General features: G+C 43.0%; 1 protein-coding gene across 4 annotated transcripts in view; it reads right to left on the bottom strand.

Moving 5' to 3' along the window:
* Positions 1–18,498, bottom strand: part of sez6b (seizure related 6 homolog b) — a 190,539-nt gene that overhangs the window by 92,165 nt on the left and 79,876 nt on the right. For all 4 annotated transcript variants that reach the window (XM_082180477.1, XM_082180475.1, XM_082180476.1 and 1 more), the window contains exons 2-3: positions 2,875–3,600; positions 1,263–1,396 (exon numbers count right to left, since the gene is read on the bottom strand). In XM_082180477.1, coding sequence (XP_082036603.1) covers positions 1,263–1,396; positions 2,875–3,600 — 860 coding nt within the window. The remainder of the gene's footprint in view (positions 1–1,262; positions 1,397–2,874; positions 3,601–18,498) is intronic.

Raw genomic sequence — 18,498 nt, 5'->3', positions numbered from 1 at the left:
ACCATTCTCTAAAGGGCACAGCTGATTGGTTCCTGCTGAATCAGTAGCCAATGAGCTCGCTGCTCAACCTTCAAATATTTGGTCAGCATTGCTGTAGAAGTTGCAGTGCACTTTCCGAAACCCTCCTCCTTCCCCAGCTCCACCTGTATAGATCTGCTATTGGTGATTCATGTACGCTATATTGTACAGCAGCAGCATGTCTTACTTTCTCACAACAGCGTGTTGTGTATGTATTGGCAATGGCAAGTTCATGTACTCTGCAGCAGCAGCAATAACCAACAGCAGCGCCAAGACCAAACATATCAACATTGTCATATCCAGTATGCAAAACACTCAGAGTTGTCATGACAGAAATTAATTAATTAATTATTGAGCTTATTGCAATGGATTTTGGCATTGTTCATGAAGTATACATGCAATTCTTTTGATCAAAATAATGGTAGCACTTTATTTTACAGTCCTGTTCCAATGTGCATACTATTTACTTATTATAGTTATTACAATAACTAGGTACTAACCCTGAACCTACCCGTAAACCTAACCTTAACCCATGTAGTTAACTTATATTAACCAGTACTTTCTTGGATAAGTACACTGTAAGTACATGTAAGTGCACGTACTGTAAAATAAAGTGCAACCAAAATAACTTATAATACAGCATATTTTAACAACATTTTGGAACAGACTTCATTTCAGCAGTATGTCTAAAAGAAAATGTTGTCCGTGTAGGCAGATAACTGGGATCCAAAACAAAACCCAAAACATTCAAATACATCAGCCATTTCTGTCCGCTTATGTATGAACAACGGCTGCATTTAAATGTGACCTTTATTTTAAAAAACTCCATAAAGCTGAAGGTAGTAATTTTTCTGATGTTAAAATGAAATGAATTTGCCTTTTCTCATATTCAGAGATAACTATAAGAAAGCCGTTTGCAGGTTTATTTCTGAAAAGCATAACACTGTGTCTCTTTGGTGCTAATAAAACATTTCCAACCAGTTGGACAGCAACACTGAATCAACCAATGGGTTGAGTTGGGGGCGAAGGCTGAGCGTTTGTCCAACCAAAGCCTGACAGGGAAAGATTGCTCGCAAAACCTGTGTAAAAACTATTATTATTTTTCCAATTCTGTTTATTGCTGGAGGCACAGAAATTACACACTTAACCTTTCAAGAATAAAAAAGCAGAACTGGATTACCACAGTAATTTAGATCATTTCCAGAGACTGGGTCAATAACAAAAGCACAGTGTGATGAATTTACCTGAATTTCCACACCATAGCCCATGTAGACTGTCACGGTGTATGTGCAGTCAAGATTCGTATTGTACCAACTCCTGGCTTGCTGTGGCGTCTCTATGTAGCCTCCCGGCGATGTGAAATTGGTGTTGCATGGAGCTGCATTAGAAAAGGTAGAAGAACAGAGAGAGACAGAGAAAGTGTGAGCCTTTCAACAGAGGCAAGCCTTTTCTCATTCTCTCCACCTCACTTCATTGCATTGTCTCCCATCTTTAATTGTCTTTCAAGGTTTTCTCATTTTCTGTCAGGATCAACAGGGTCAGTTTTCCTGCCCTGCTGTGTAGGAGAATGCAGACAATTCTAGTGAAATGGCAGGTGAGTGAATATTTTCTGGTAGCCTTGAGGTCTTTCTGCTCTGTCGGCCCCTTTATCTCCCTCCAGAGTAAAGAGCTGTAGGTCACAATATATGTTCTCGCTCCATATAAATTCATACTCTTGGCTTAGTCATTAGGGATATGCAAAATTCCATATTTTCATATTTGAATTGTCAGATGATTGTCTGAACAACTAGTTGGCTAGCGGTCTCAAAGAAGCCCTGTATAATTGAACTGCATCACTTCCAACCGCCCAATCAGATCTAAGTTTCTTATTATATGGACACTTATACATACAAAAAAAAATACAAAAAAATAAAAATAGGCTAAATAACTTAGGGATGTACTGATATAAAAATGTTCACCTCTATTGATAAGTAGATAGATATTAAAATGTTATACTCTTTTGTCTAAAAAATTAAAAATTAAAATAAAAGTTGTTTTAAATGCTAAAGGTGAATTTAGGTATCACAACATTATAATGTACTGTGTTGTGTTAAATATTAACATTAAGAGAGTGTTAGATGATGACTAGAAGGTAATGTAAATGTAAGGTAATTGATATGATCATGCACTATTAAATATTCAATATTGGATGATACCAATTCATTATTAAAAATAACAATCTCTAATATCCACCAATAATCAATATGGTATCTATTTATCGCGCATTTCTATTAATAGATAATACAAACTTATTGAGTTCTCAAACTTACTGATGTCAGGGGGCAATGAAATGAAATTACTGAAATTAATTAATAATAATGAAATAAAAAATTATAGATTAAAGATTTATTCATATAAAACATATAACAAATTAACAAATGCCCCATGTAATAAAAGAAAAAAAAAACTGAAAGCTGAAAGTTGAATATACATATATAAAACACAAATTAATATTCATTTTCAATGACACATTCCCTTGCTTTAAAAAATACTTTCATACATAATATCATATGGTTTGCAGATTGTTCTGTGATTTTAAAGGGACAAAACAAGATTGAAATCACAATTAAAAAGCAATTATTGTAAACATTATGGGTGATAGCTTATGTTTTTTCTGACCCTGCACAATACTATCAAAGTCATAGTATGAAAGGTGTCAAATAGAGCGGCACAAAATCACTTATCCAGTTGCAACTTTAAACCCACACCTTTAGGCACAAGCAGAGCAAGTAAAACTGTGAAGAGCCCTGAATCAGGCATTAGAAAACTGTGAGAAATATATGTAAATCTTAGTCAAGCTGATCGTGTGAATGGTACCTGGTGTCTGCATGGTCGTAATAACCGTTGTAGTGATGATGGTGGAGGTGGTGGTCTCATCATCCAAAGCCCCAGGCATTGATGATGCTTTTACAGCAACATCACTTCCTGGAGTGCCATGTATCTTGATCATCGAGGACTTTTCTTCGTCTCTTTTCACCGGGATAGGCTCGTTGTTTAAGGTCTTAGTGTCATCACCTGTATCTAACTTTTTGGAAGCAGGCGGTGTGGATGTGTGTGCATCAGTAGTGGTCAGTGATGCTACGGTCATGGATATCGGTGGTTCCTTTGTGCTTCTCCTCTGAGTTTCTGCTGAAGGTTGGTGTTGGATGTTGGGCACGTGTGGCTGGGTGAGGGCAGCGGCCGTTGGAGCCAGTGTGGTGGTTCTGGGAGCTGCTACATCAGAGAATGGAGGCGCGTCCTCGTGTGGGACCAGCGGTGTGGACAGATCCTGGAGGAGATGGGAACTAGAGGATGGCACTGTGGGATGGTGAGCTGCCCCTCCGCTGTCCTGAAAATACTGCTCGTGGCTTTGGCCTCGGGGGTCGTAAGGCGGGTAGGGCTTAAAAGGTGGATGGTGGTCGAGGCCACTGTAAGGAGGAGCAGTTGTAATATGGGGCAGGTCTCTGTCTGTGTCCTGTGTGGTGTGATATGGGTTAGACCCGTCCTCTGCTTCTAGCTGACCTCCTCTTTGGGTAACTGCTAACCTCCCATTCATAAAAGAACCTAGAGGAGACAATCAATAAAAGCAGAGCTCATTATGAAACATACAGTAAGTTTAGAACAGTGTTAACCTCATAAAAAACTTACATTATGAAGTCAGTGATAACGTAATGAAACAATCCTAAACAATCAATCAATCATTTTGGGGGATGGGGGGATTTGGTTATAGTTCAGTACTGATGAAAGACTCAATAGAATCCAGCTGCAGAACCACAGCACCAGTGCTTTCAGACCAGCAATGCTAGACCCGCAGCCACAGGACGGAAGTGAGAGGCGGAGCTTATACATTTAATATAGTTGTGCTACTTATACACGCAATGTTTTTTTATTAAATATGAGCGGTTTTCACTAGCCTGGGACAACCCAGACAACTTCTGGCAAATTTAGATTTGCTCTGCAAGTAGTCTGGCAAAGAGCTCATTCAAGCCCATTTCTAATCCCTAGAAATCGCGGCACCAATCAGAAACGTTGGGGCGGGCTTTACACGATGACGATCGCTCTCATTGGTTTTAGGTCTATCCAATTGCGCCCAGAGGCATTTGAGCGACGTCCGTTGATGAAGCGCACCAACTTTTAAATGGCAGATGAACGTGCTACTCACTGGCAGATGAACGTGCTACTACATTTCTCTCAGAAACGGTAGGAAATGAAATTAGATTTAATAGAGGATTTTAACTGTGACAAGATGATTGACAGGGCAGTTTACGGTGACAGGATGCACGCGACAGATCCGTCCGATAAAGATGATGAAGTAGTATGTCCCAAAGCTTGCCTACTTTTTTGCTACACATTCAAAAGTAAATACCTTTTCTTCACAAAAAGAGTACATACTTTTATGGCTTCGTAACTTAGGCGAATTGGGACGCAGCATATGGCTTTACACGATGACGATCGCTCTGATTGGTTTTAGGTCTATCCAATTGCGCCCAGAGGCATTTGAGCGACGTCCGTTGGTGACGCCCCTTTGGAAATGAGTTATTAATGAAGCTTTGCCAGACCATAACTCATTTACTCCTGAGAATGGTCTGGTTTTAACCAGGCTAGGTTTTCACATGAATTTTAACAGATCAATACAATATTTAACAATAATACTTTTAAATAAAGTCACTTTTTTGTTCATACGAACATAAGTTATGATGATGTATAGTGAGCAATATTTTAAAGCAGCCTATTAATCATGTTTAATGTTAAATGATACAAACACAAGAAGTTATTGTTAGTTCAATGATATAGGCTACAACTAAACAACGTTGTTTAAAAAAAATATATGAATAAATGTGTAACATTGTAAAATGTTTCTCATTTGACTATATTTTTTCTTCATGTTCATGTTGTTACAAATAATCCTTAAGACCCAAAGTGACATATTTAATGTCAGATATACAGTATAATCATATGAAATTCAAAACATTTAACACAAAGCCTTGAAAATGTGAAATGTGCATTTCTCTGTATGAAAACCAGTAGAACATTTAAAAAATATCAAAATATATATCAAAATGTAAAAAATATAGCTATAAAATATGTTTTATTATAAATGGCTGATCATTTAAAAAGAAACATGCAAACAACAAACTTATGAGTGTTCATAATTTACTGTATATTCTTTTAAACGCATATGTAACAGACGTACTTGATTAAGAAACTTGCAATTTTGTTTCAACCAGAGATGTCGATAGGTGTCGAAGGTGCCAGATTTCTATTTTCAGAATAAAGGATTTATTTAATCCAAATAAAACAGACTAAAATGAATAAATATGCCATGAAAAAAATCTACTGACTAAATTTAAAGAACATTTTAATCAAAAACTTAAAATAAAAATCTGTAAAAACACTGGGTTAGAACTAAAATAATAACTTGTTCAAACAACTATAGTTCCTTTTAACATATTTCAAAGGCAGCCACCCTCCTTTGTGTAAAGACTTGCAACTAATTTTCTGTCTCTACCACCCAAGGAGAGGAGGACTGTGTGCTATATGGCATGTGACGCTTTGTGGTTCAGCCATACGCAATTGCAAAGCATTCAAACAGTGGGGTCAGAACCCCCAGAACATTAACAAAATGGAAAAGTATCCACTAAATGGATTATGATTGTAGACGCTTTGAAAATGCCACGGAGCATGTGGAGAAAAAAAAAAGATAAACTCCTTTGCCATAATTGTTCATTTGAATGCTCTCTCTCCTCCCCAAGCCAATTAATGAGTGCATACCTTCATCAGGCGGCACGTGGAAATGAGTGGATTTGAGAAGTGTGGCGGTGAAAATGGATCTCCCCACCTGCACCTGCTGAGATGTAATCAGCCGGCTTTCAGGAGGGGAAACTTTTGATTTCACAATGCTTCATTTGCACCCTAATGGCTCTCTTTCTGTTTCACGACTAGCTAATAACAATCTGCTTCCAACAATGGAGCCCGGTGTATATGAAGAGCATTCCTATTAAGGGAAGGAAGAGGATGATATCTCAAACCGAACAGATCTGACGGGCTATTTTTCCCCCTGTCCTATAAAGTGTCAGAAGCAAAAGATACACATCGTTTCGTAGAGCGGTGATGTGTGTTTTATGAGAGATTGACTTCGCTTTGAGGGTAAAAATCACATCGACATCTAACGCATCCCCCACATCCACGAAAAAATAAAAATAATGTCACATGAGAGACAAAGCAAAGGGCAGGAATTCCTCAATTCCTGTCATATATTTAGAATTCAGTCATTTGTAGATCAAACCCCAAAAGCAGATAGGAAGTTTTTGACAAGGACATCAAGATGCAAAAATCATCAGCTCTAAATGTCAATCAGGGTTTTGCTTTATGTTTTATTTATTAGCTGTGCCCTTACATGAGTAATTATGAAATAACTGATCTCAAATTTCAAGGTTGTTATATTAGACAGTCTGAATGTAATGAATGTGCCAAATATAATGAGTTGAATTATTATCAATTTCACCCACAAACATCTCTAGAAAGAGCCGCTCACAGAATGTTGGGAGTTCTTAACTTAAAAAAGCTTCACTATGCATATTGAAGACTAAAAATTGTACTGTTTAATGTAATTTTTTTGTATTATTTTTCTTTATTCATTTTCAAAATAATTTCATAAAGTATTTTTGTGAAGTCAGAGTATGTTGTACATGTGTGCTGATGAGAAATCTGGGATGAGCTATATTTTGCTTAGAGGTATGTGTGCAATGCAACGTTCACTGAGCGGAGATGTTCCACTGATGATGATACTTCAGTTGGCATGTTCTTTACAAGGAAAGGAATGTTTCAGCTGATGCAAATGTATACACTGAAGGGTAGTTTCTGGAAAGTGGATTGTGCCATGTGCAAGCATGACATATACGCTCCATTTTTAAAAAGCTCAAGAAACATGTTTTGCTCTGTGATGTATAAAAGCTCAATCTTACTGTACCACCCTAGAGAAACTGAGAGATGACGGGGTGAGAGAAACGAGAAACATAAAGGCATGATGGGGTGAGAGGATAGAGAAATGGGGAACAGAGAAATCTGGAATGAAGACCACCTCTCATGTAGCCTTATTCTTATATGCCTGTTTCTCTCGTGTGTCTGACACAAGTATAAATAATAAATCTCTTGGCAAAGTAACTGGTGTAGCTTCCGTGATTCAACCATATTGGGGGAAAACATGATTTTTAAAGTCTACAATATCACACTCAATGTCACAGGGATTTTGCGTCTGGAAAAAATAAAGTAAAAATCAGCATTCCCAAATGCTTCCCAGTGGAAAGTCCCATATACCCCCTGCACTTCACATAACCCCAGCAATTCATAGTCCAGCTCCTCTAAAAACTCCAGGCAAGACCAAACAGACGTGGCGCACTGAGGCAGGAGAGTGTTTGATTTGCTCCATTAGTGCTGGTGGAGTATAAACAGAATCTCTCAGACTCTCAGACTTCACTGTCTGTTCAAAGGTCCCTCAGTGCTGTGCTCTTCAATGGATTTGACTTTTAAATGACCATGAGCTTGCCTTAGAAGCTTTTTACACAAACCAGCGGGGGAGTGTGGGCTTTGTTTTACCCTCTGTTGCATTTTCTCTTAACTTGCAAATAGGTATGTTCACTGAACTCCTGTTTAAATAGTGCCCTTTAGGCGCGAAACACAACGAAGGAAGAATAACTGCAAATAACAGCTGAAGGGAGAAGTGGGGAGTCTCTCATTTTTATGCGAAAAGTTGCCCTGAAACATCTGTAAAGAAGCACATCATCTAGTAGTCATTATTTATAAGACGCTTTTATCCAAAATGACTTACAGCAGAGGTATTACCTGAGCAATCTCTCTGGGGCAATCTGGTTTCGTTCCTGCTTTCACATACTCCTAAAAATGATCCTACTTTTGAGGTCACAGGTCTGCGAGTGTTTTTGCACATTGCATGCACTTTTCTATTAGAGCTACAGTAGAAATAGAAGTTTGCCACACATAAATAAATATATAAAAATATATTAAATATATTATTACTGTATTTATATATAATTTATTATTCATTTCAGTAGGCTCAAAAATGATATAATATAATATAATTGTATGTCATCTGAATAAACAAATATACCAACAAACAAACAAATAAACAAATAAATAAATAGCTTGTGGAACTTTGTGAATCAAATTGGCACCACTATATATATTTATTCCAACAGGCCTAAATACATAGTTATGAAAGATAGAAGATAGTCTAAAAGGTTTATTACAGGTCTAAAGTTCTCACTTGTCATGTATTTGTTCAGTGTTTTCAACCATATAATGTTTATTTTATGTTATTTAAATACACATTAAAAAAATATATAGTTTGTAAAATACACAATGATATAGAAGCAGCAATAATAGTCCTTTCACATATAATTTGATGACGTGTTTTATTGATATCAGATACACACTGTGCATGTACTATTAAAGGGATACTTCAGGATATAGCATTAAGCTTTGTATTAGTAGAAAACCTGTAGTATTTTCGAATTACCGTGCTTTCCACCCTCATATCCCCCTGAGACGAGAGATTTATGTATTTTTTGTCTGGAAAAAATCCTCCGATGACGCAAAAATTGTCATTTTGCGTCATCGGAGGATTTTCTGGCCAGAGGCTAAAGACTACAGCCAGTAGGAGGGGCTGTTCCACATGTTTTCAACCCGCCCATAGAAGGTGGGATCTCACTCACAGAATGTACACACAGTTAGCCGTCTTTCTTTGGAAGCTAAGCTAACAGGCTCTTGTTCTGTGGAGAAAGCTGAATAGTAGGAGAAAGCTGAGTAGTAGGGGTTACCATCCTCCTTTTCCCGGACTTGTCCGGCGGGCGAGATCGTTCAAAATGTCCGGGATTCAGCTTTTGCTTTCTGCAGTCGCCATTCATTGTTTACATGCACACCTCTTGTTTCAATCTAACTGAATTCATTCCGGTCGGTGAATCTGAATGTAGTGTTTACATGAACAAGTGATCGGTCGATGTGCGTTTTAACATTGCTAAGAAAATTCCCGCACCTCCGTGAGAGATGCGAGATCGGCGCGTCTCAGTAATGACGCCACCGGCCTCGTCCTGCTCGCCACAGTAAACATAATGAATGGCGACTGTAGAACGCAAAAGCCGAATCCCAGACATTTTGGGCGATCCCGAAATCCCAGGCAGACTCGTCACGGAGACTCACTGGTAGCCTAACCTTGTTGTTTTCAACTGCGCTCTCTTACCGGTAGGCATGGCCTCCTAGGGCAGCTAAGCAAGTGCATTCTGGGAGTTGTTGTCTTTCATCCACATAAGCCAAAAATACATTTTCTGGCTTTTCTCAGTCTAGAAAGCTCCAAATTAAAAAATGTCTTCACATTTCTTCTACATAAATGACCCATTTTAAATACACATTCATCTTTCCAGAGGTGAAGTATCCCTTTAAGTAAAGTTATTCTTATTATTATAAACTATAATAACTATTCTTTTCCCAGTTCACCGACCCATTACTTTCATGTCTTTTTGTGGCTGCGGTGTGTCACGTGACAAGCATGTGAGGCGATCACTGGACATGCACGCCGTCCTCCTAACGCCCCGTCATCATCCAAAACCAGCCTAGAGACAGAGGGATACTGCTTCATCTCCCAGAGCTCATGTACCAGCTGTGTGGTCGGAGGACGGAGAGTTTGACTTTGATGCTGAACATTGACGGGCAGTAGGCGGGCACTCTTCTGTGATGTCTTTCCACATGCCACTCAGCAAAACCTTAACTCACTTTTTTCCCTTACCACTGTTTGCATTGATTAAATTATTACTGCTTCCCTGGAAGGATGTTTTTCTGTCGCTTTAAGTGAGTTTTGATAACACCTCAGCAAGGAGACCGGTATCATGTTTTAAGAGAGCGAGACAGATTGTGAGAAAAAGGAGACGGAGAGACAGATACAGAGAGAAAACACACACCACAAGCCACAAGCTATAGTGAAAAAACTACAAAAAAAGAGAGAAAGACTGAGGCAAAGCACTCCCCTCCCTATTGTTTACAGCTAGCATCAATAATGCACCAGGGAAACTAACACAGCACCTCCCTCACAGCTATACGTCTTCAGCCTCCACTGTGGGGGAAAAAAACCCTGCAGGAAGCAGCACACTACCAAGTCTAAATTATGAAAAAGAAAACAAGAGGGTAAACAAATCAAACTGCACTTCTGCCAGAGGAAGTAACTACATCTGACATCACTCATTTAAGTTGAGCTGCTTAGTAGGGGTGGGCGATATAGCCTCAAAATTATATCACAATATTTCAAGAATATTTGCGATAATGATATTTATGACGATACAATTTTTTTTATTACATTTATCTCACCTAAATGTTTGCTCACTCATTGTGTTTTTACAATTGGGTAATTTGTTTTTAAGAGTTTACACAACACAAGGAAGCTTGATTTCAATCTTTGAATTAAATTGAAAAAAGTAGCAAAAAATATATACAAAATAATAAAGATACAAATACAGAGAAAAGTTTTTGGGTAGGTCTAACACTATTCAGAAACACTACAGAAACTGAATAAGGTAATCAAATGTAAAATAACACTAGTCCTGAGTCCTGACTAAATTAAATACATAGGCTATTAATTCTGATTCCTTACAATGAAAGCTATCTTTTGTTGTTTTGATGACAACATTTATGACAGACACATATGGCTACTGTCACTTTTAGAGCTAGTGCCCGGATCCATTACTGTTATACTGTCTGTCACACTGTCACGCGCGTTTTATGCTTATTTCAGACATAACCGACTGTTTACGAATACTAACCATGACCGGAATTTTTACACAATTTTGCGTGTTTCCCCCCGTTAAAGCGATATAATCCGCGAAAAATAACTTTTGTTACTCGCGAGCTGCTTGTGAGACGCCTTTACTGTATGTATGCACGCAGAGTACATACTCTGGGTTGTTTACGCGAAAAATAACTTTTGTTACTCGCGAGCTGTTTGTGAGACGGCTTTACTGTATGTAGCCTATGCACGCAGAGTAAGCATCTCAGAGAGCGCGCGAAAGTACTGAATAGTTTAAAATCGCAAATGTTTAAACTGATAAGACTTAAAAAGAAGTGAAAATGATAAACTTTAGTTACGATGCAAGTGACAAAAGACAATTCCGTCATGTCCTGACTGCTAAACACAAGTGTGGTATTGACGCTTGGCTTGACTTGTGCAACCCATTTTGAGAGCGAGAGAGAGAAGACGCGGCACCACTGAACACTCACGCGGTTGGTAAAATCAATGTTTGCGGGGGAATTTCCCGCATTATAAGTGCAGGAATTATTAAAATACTATTGACGTAGCTCCTTTTTAGGTACTAAATCGTCATTGGAGGCTGACTTGCTGCTCTCACGCTCAGACAGGTGTTGTTATTGTGCGTGCTAGGGAACGTAATGCGCCATACGTCATTGCGTTGCTATATCAGTGATATCGCGATATGACACTTTTTATACCGGTATTATCGTGGACGGTATGATATGGCACACCCCTACTGCTTAGTTCACCTAAATGACGGTACTGGAAATATACATAGTTTAGTGTTTAAGGAGCTTAAATGACTCATCACACCTCTCTATTCAACTACCTTCCCAGTCAAGGTCTTCAACGTCTCCTTCCCATTAACAGTCATGCCGTCCTTTCCTTTTATTGTCCTCCATTTCTATCTCTTTCCACCTCCTTCTTTCAGCCAAAGTCAGTCCAACTCGGAGAGACACAAAGGCCGACTGAGTGATGGAGAACCGCCTCAAGAGGAACTTTGATGTTTATCATTGAGCTTTTCAAAGACTGTAACTAAAAATGGGGCTTATCTTGAACAGACCGCAGAATTCTAAATAAACGGAGATGATTACATTTCCGAGCAATTTCATTCACAGGAGGAACGGTTCGCAGAAAGGCCTAAAAGCACTATTTGTTCCGTCGTTTTTTCTTCTGAAAAAAAAAAGAACGAAAAAAAGTCTCTACAGGTGCTTTTTTTAACCCTATTTTAGCTAGGTCAAAATAAAACTAAGCAATCCGACCATTTATCCAATCATTCCACGCAGGTCTTTGAGAACACAAGGATGGTGGTAACAAAATGCTTTCTACAGACTGTATGCCTAAAATCAATGCGAGTGGTGGTCACAACCCCTTTTACTTCCACATTATGACATTTTTACAAGTGAAACAGGATATTAAATGAGAATATAAAGTGGAAATGAGTGAAAAGTGTGTTTCATATCAGAATGGAGCCAGATTGAAAGCAAGTTTGCCAAAACAATGTGTGAATTAAGCTATTAGGGTATTGTTTAACAGTGTAGGACTGTGTGGGCTAAGTGACAGAAATGGAAAGCTGTTTTAGAGCTGAAGCAAGTTATTGCAATTTGATTAATGAGGCACTTACAATGGAAGTAAGCTGGGTCATTTTAAACATGAAAATGTTCTCTCAATAGTGTCCACATAGTTAGCAATTTAGTGTGAAAAAAATCACTTATAAACCTTTTCTGTTTAAAGTTACACTGCTGTTGAAAAATATGGGATTGGTAAGATTTCTTTAAAGTTTATGAAAGAAGTCTATTTTATTGCATTTATTGGATCAAATACAGTAAAAAGAGTACAGACACAGTAAAAACAATAATATTATGAAATATGATTCAAATTTAAAATAATTGTTTTATTGTAATGTATTTAAAAGTGTAATTTATTCCAATGAAGGCAAATACATTTTCAGCAGTCATTAATCCAGTCTTCAGTCACATTATTCTTCAATCAATATTGAAGAAAAAAAAATTGTGTTGCTTAATGTTTATGTGGAAACTGATACTGAAAGTAGAACAAAGAACAAAATAAATTTTATATATATTTTTTTATTTTTTATGCAATTGTCACGAATGGCTGCAAGCGCACAATGAAAGGAGTAGATAACAAAAAAACTGTCTTATCAAAAAAAATCCAAACAGAAAACTCAGGAGATTGCAGGAGGAAACAATAACATATAAAACGTACTCGGTTACTAACGTAACCTCGGTTCTCTCTAGAAGAGGGAACGAGTACTGCGTAAGATATCTTACGCTAGGGGAAAATCCTTTTCCGCGAGATATTGAAGCCAAAAATTATCCTTAATTTTGTAATAATGCAAAACGCGTTGCAGCAGCAATGCAGACATAGGCGAGACAGCTCGCGCGCCTATTGGCTGCTCTGCGGCAACTGCAGCAGCCTATCGAGCGAGGCCTGGCGTGACGTCAGACCCAATCAGGGCACTTCGCGCCCGCTGCGTCACGTCCCGCCGAAATGGGCGTGGTCTAGGCCTATAAATATCGCTCGCAGGCAGCTATTATCTGGTTTTTCATCATCGAAGCAACCAGAGCGTGTGCATGCACGGCAAGATACGCAGTACTCGTTCCCTCTTCTAGAGAGAACCGAGGTTACGTTAGTAACCGAGTACGTTCTCTTACGAGAGGTCTCTCGTACTGCGTAAGATATCTTACGCTAGGGGACCCAATGTAAAACGCCGTGCATGCTGAGATCTGACACCAAAGACCCAAGGGCGAAAGCCCGGGGTACATATAGTGCACAATCACTCAGTGAACTCACAGAGAGTCCGGGAAGAAGGAGGGGTGCAGCCTCACTTTTCCACATAAAGTAGCGTCGATGGGACGCGAATTTCATCATACAGACAGGGCGGGGTACGGCCTGAACTGATGGGGAAAAATGTGGGTCTTACACAGTTTGCCCAGCTTTAAACTGTCGAACATTGAGCTGTGCTCAGCAAACGCAGCATTCTGAGCTGAACGCATCAGGTCAGATAATACTGGTAGTTTAGACCGACAGCAGCCTGGCCTGCAGGGCGGGAACCTCTAGGTTATAAAACCTTATAAATGTAGACGGGGAGGCCCAGCCTGCCGCCATACAAATATCTTGCAAGGCAATCCCACTTGACCAGGCCCACGAAGAGGCCATGCCTCTCGTGGAATGCGCTCTGACACCCAAAGGGCACTGCATGCCCTTGGAGGCGTATGCCAGCGCTATAGCATCAACTATCCATCTGGATAGGCTCTGTTTCGACGCGGCTAGTCCCTTAGAACGTCCGCTAAACGAAACAAAGAGCTGTTCCGTCTGTCTGAAAACAGACGAGCGAGACACATAAGCTCGTAATGCCCTGGCTGGGCAAAGGAGGCTCGCGTCTCTTTCCTCATCAGGGACCGGTAGGGCTGACAGAGAGATAATCTGCGCCCTAAACGGTGTGTTGAGGGATTTTGGAACATAACCGTGCTTAGGTTTGAGTATAACTTTTGAGTCATTGGGCCCAAACTCCATGCACGCCGCGCTCACAGAGAGCGCGTGCAGATCCCCTATGCGCTTCACTGAAGCGAGAGCCAGCAAAAACACCGTTTTGAAAGACAGGTGTTTCAAATCGATTGACTGTAAAGGCTCAAATGGCGCACCTTTCATGGCTTCCAGAACCGTAGAAAGGTCCCATACGGGGACTGAGGGAGGTCTGGGAGGATTCAGTCTCTTAGCTCCTCTAAGGAAGCGGATGACTAACTCGTTCCTTCCTATTGACTGACCAAGCGTTGTTTCTGAGAACGCTGCTATAGCCGCCACATAAACTTTGAGCGTGGAGGGGGCCCTGCCCCCATCCAACAGCTCTTGTAGGAAGGAAAGCACCTCCGTCACATCACAGTTTGTGGGTGACACACCACGGGCTGTGCACCAGCCCGAAAACACTGACCATTTCGAAGAATAGAGTCGTCTTGTAGACGGAGCTCTAGCCTGCGTGATCGTGTTTAATACTCCTTTAGGGAGTCCAACATGTACCCGTTGATGGCCCAGACATGAAGGGACCATAGTTCCGGGTGAGGATGCCAGATCGAGCCGCGGGCCTGTGAGAGGAGATCTCTCCTCACTGGTACTGGCCACGGGGCAGTACTTGCTAACTGCATCACGGCTGGGAACCAAGGTTGGTTTTTCCAGAACGGTGCTACCAGCAGTACTGAGCATCCTTCTTCCCTGATCCGTTCTATCACCTGAGGCAGGAGAGAGACGGGGGGAAAAGCATAGAGCGGGCGGCGGGGCCACACATGGGACAGCGCACTCCTGCTCTTGGAGAAAAATTCTTGACAGTGAGCGTTTTCTTGAGACGCAAACAGGTCCACTTTCGCTCTGCCGAATTTCTTCCACAGCAGTTGGACTGTCTGTGGGTGTAGGGACCATTCGCCTGCCGGAACATTGTTCCTGGACAGTCTGTCTGGTCCTATATTCATGATCCCTGGCACGTGCGCTGCTCTGAGCGAGCGCAGGTTGCACTGAGCCCATACCAGGAGGCGTTCTGCCAGCCTGTACAGTTTCTCGGATCTGATGCCGCCCTGGCGATTTATGTAGGACACCACAGACATGTTGTCCGAACGGACCAAGACGTGGTGACCTTTTATTTGGGGACAAAAACGCGTCAGCGCGTTGTCTACTGCCAGCATTTCGAGGCAGTTTATGTGCAGGAGCTTCTCCCGTTCTGACCACTGGCCGAAGAACGGTCTGCCCTCGAGCAGCGCTCCCCATCCCGAGGTGGACGCGTCCGTGGACACCACTTTCACCCTCGAGGAAGTCCCCAGGCTTACACCTGATTGGTACCAGTCGTTCGCTTTCCAGGGTTTCAGAGCTGTAACGCATTTCTGATTGACCCTGAGGCGAAGCAAACCGGGTGCCCACGCTTCGCGTGGGACTCGCGCTTTCAGCCAAAACTGCAGCGGGCGCATGCGTAGCAGACCCAGCTGGAGCACTGACGATGCTGAGGCCATGAGACCTAGCATCTTCTGAAATCTTTTGAGCGGGACAGACGCGCCGCAGCGAAAAGAGTTCGCTGTGAGTCGAATGTCTACCGCGCGCTGTTGTGATAGTCGCGCTATCATGGATAGTGAGTCCAGTTCTGTGCCCAGGAAAGATATTTTCTGACTGGGTGACAGGGAGCTCTTCGCCCAATTGACACTCAGACCCAAATCCTCGAGGTGATCGAGTAAAATGGTCGTGTGTTCTATGAGCACTGCGCGAGATTGCGCTAGAATCAGCCAATCGTCCAAATAGTTCAGCACTCGCATGCCTCTCATTCTGAGGGGTGCGAGCGCCGCGTCCATGCACTTCGTAAATGTACGGGGTGCTAGGGACAAACCGAACGGCAGGACTGTGTACTGATATGCCTGGCCCTCGAAGGCGAATCTCAAATATCGCCTGTGACGTGACGCTATCTGTATTTGAAAATACGCGTCTTTCAGATCTATTGACACAAACCAATCTCCTTGGCGAATCTGCACAAGGATTTGCCTGGTCGTGAGCATCCTGAACTGTCGCTTCACAAGCACTTTGTTCAGTTGCCTTAGATCTAGTATGGGTCTGAGACCCCCGTCTTTTTTCGGTACCAGGAAGTATCTGCTGTATAGCCCTCCCTCGCTCTGATCTTGAGAGAGAGGTTCTATGGCCCCTTTGCTCAATAGTTTCGTCACTTCGGCTCGAAGTAGATGTGCTACTTCTGTTTTTACCGTGGTCTCGACGCGCGCCACATAGCGGCGAGGGCGTCGGCGAAACTGCAGCGAATAGCCTCTTTCTATAATGTTCAGCACCCACTTCGAAACCCCGGGTAGCTTTGCCCATGCGTCTGCATGGATAGCTAGGGGTCGAATACGAAGCGCGCTCCGCTCGCTCAGCGATGGAGAAGCTTCGGTGTGCTGTAACACAAGCGTGTCGCTCGTGACATTTGAGGCGTGGGGCGTGCTGATGACAGCGGGCAGATTGCCCGCGCTCGACTCCTCTACGGTGGTTAACCGCGAGGGGGAGGGCTGGGCGGTTCCCATGGGAACTGTCATGTCTATGTGTGGATGTGGGCGCGGGACAGCGGGCACATTTATCACACCGAAAGCATCGTTCGCTTGCGTGAAGCGAGTGCACGTTGGTTTCGTTTTTTACAGAAACCGTGAGACATGCATAACGTGGTGTTAGTGGGCACTGGGTAGTGGGCACGTTCACCATGTTTGAAGCGCAACCGATCTGAGTCGGTTTTATGTGCGCGAGCCCTGTGTGACAGGCTGTGCTTATGTGTAGGGATGGGCACTGGGCAGTGGGCATTCTTACTACACACGAAACACCATCGGCCGTGGCCGGGACACCAGAAAATACACTCTTTTGGGGATTTATCTGGGTAGCCGTGAAAACGGCATTTGTGTGCAGGCAAGCGGGTGACAGAACCGACTTGTTGGCTGCAGAAAACACTGGAACAGTCACATTTTCTGGAACTGGACGAGCGAATAGCTTTGGTGTGAGTCCGGCCGCAGCGGGACTGGAACACCGTCGTTTTCCTAGCTGTGCTAGGACGACTTCGGGGCCTCGGGCTTCACCGTGATCCTAGGTCGCGAGCCGCGTCCTGCGGGGCGGCGACCGGATGAGCGGGAGCGCGGTCTCGCGCTTCTGGCCTGGCGGCGCTGTGAAGTGGAGGCAGTGGACGGTGGCTGTGGCTGTGAGCTCTGAGCAGACGGTTTCGCACGGCCTGCTGCAGAGCTGGAGCGCTTCGGGAGGAAGTGCTTCATAGCCTGAGACGCTTTCTGTACCTCTGCGAATCTCTCCGCGAAATCTTTGACGGAGGATCCAAAGAGGCCTGTGGCGGAAAGCGGGGCGTCGAGGAACGCGGTGCGTTCAGACTCGGCCATTTCCGAGAGCGTCAGCCAGAGATGTCTCTCAGACACGGTGAGAGAAGCCATAGTCCGTCCAATGGCTTGCGCTGCGGACTTAGTAGCACGAAGAGCGAGGTCCGTGGCACTCCTTAAGTCCGGCACACAGATCGCGTCAGGTGCTTCCTCATCCAGCTTACGGAGGAGATCGGCCTGGAAGATCTGGAGCGTTGCCATGGTGTGCAACGCTGACGCAGCTTGCCCGGCGGCGGAGAAAGCGCGGTGGAGCAAGCTCGACGTCGTGCGGCAAGCTTTAGAGGGTAGGGCCGGCTTAGCGCGCCGTCCAGCGGAGGGCGGGCATAAGTGGGCCGCTATCGCCTCTTCAACCGGCGGCAGCGAGAGGTATCCTCTGTTCTTGGCATCGTCAACGGCGGAGAATGCCAAAGAAACAGCAGGACGCACTCTAGCAGAATAGGGGGCGCTCCAGGACTTGGCGACTTCTTCGTGTAACTCAGGAAGAAAAGGCGCCGGTCTGGACACAGGCGAAGCGCGCTCCCCAGGCAGGAAAAATCCATCCAGCCGGTTGTGAGCGGGCTGCTCAGGCGAAGACCACTCGAGGCCGAGGCTCGCCGCGGCCTGTGCGAGTACTCGCATGAGTTCCGTCTCAATGGAAGCTCTCTTGCCTGACGAAGTGCGGGCAGGGGATGCGGGGTCCTCAGAGCCCGCCCAATCCTCACTGCCTGACGCCAGGATAGAGCAGGAATCATCCTCTCCCAGCAGGGC

Source organism: Leuciscus leuciscus (assembly GCF_965113295.1).
Source record: "Leuciscus leuciscus genome assembly, chromosome: 9".
Lineage (NCBI taxonomy): Eukaryota > Metazoa > Chordata > Actinopteri > Cypriniformes > Leuciscidae > Leuciscus > Leuciscus leuciscus.
Note: the sequence above shows the minus strand (reverse complement) of the source record. Positions and strands in the feature narration are given on the sequence as shown.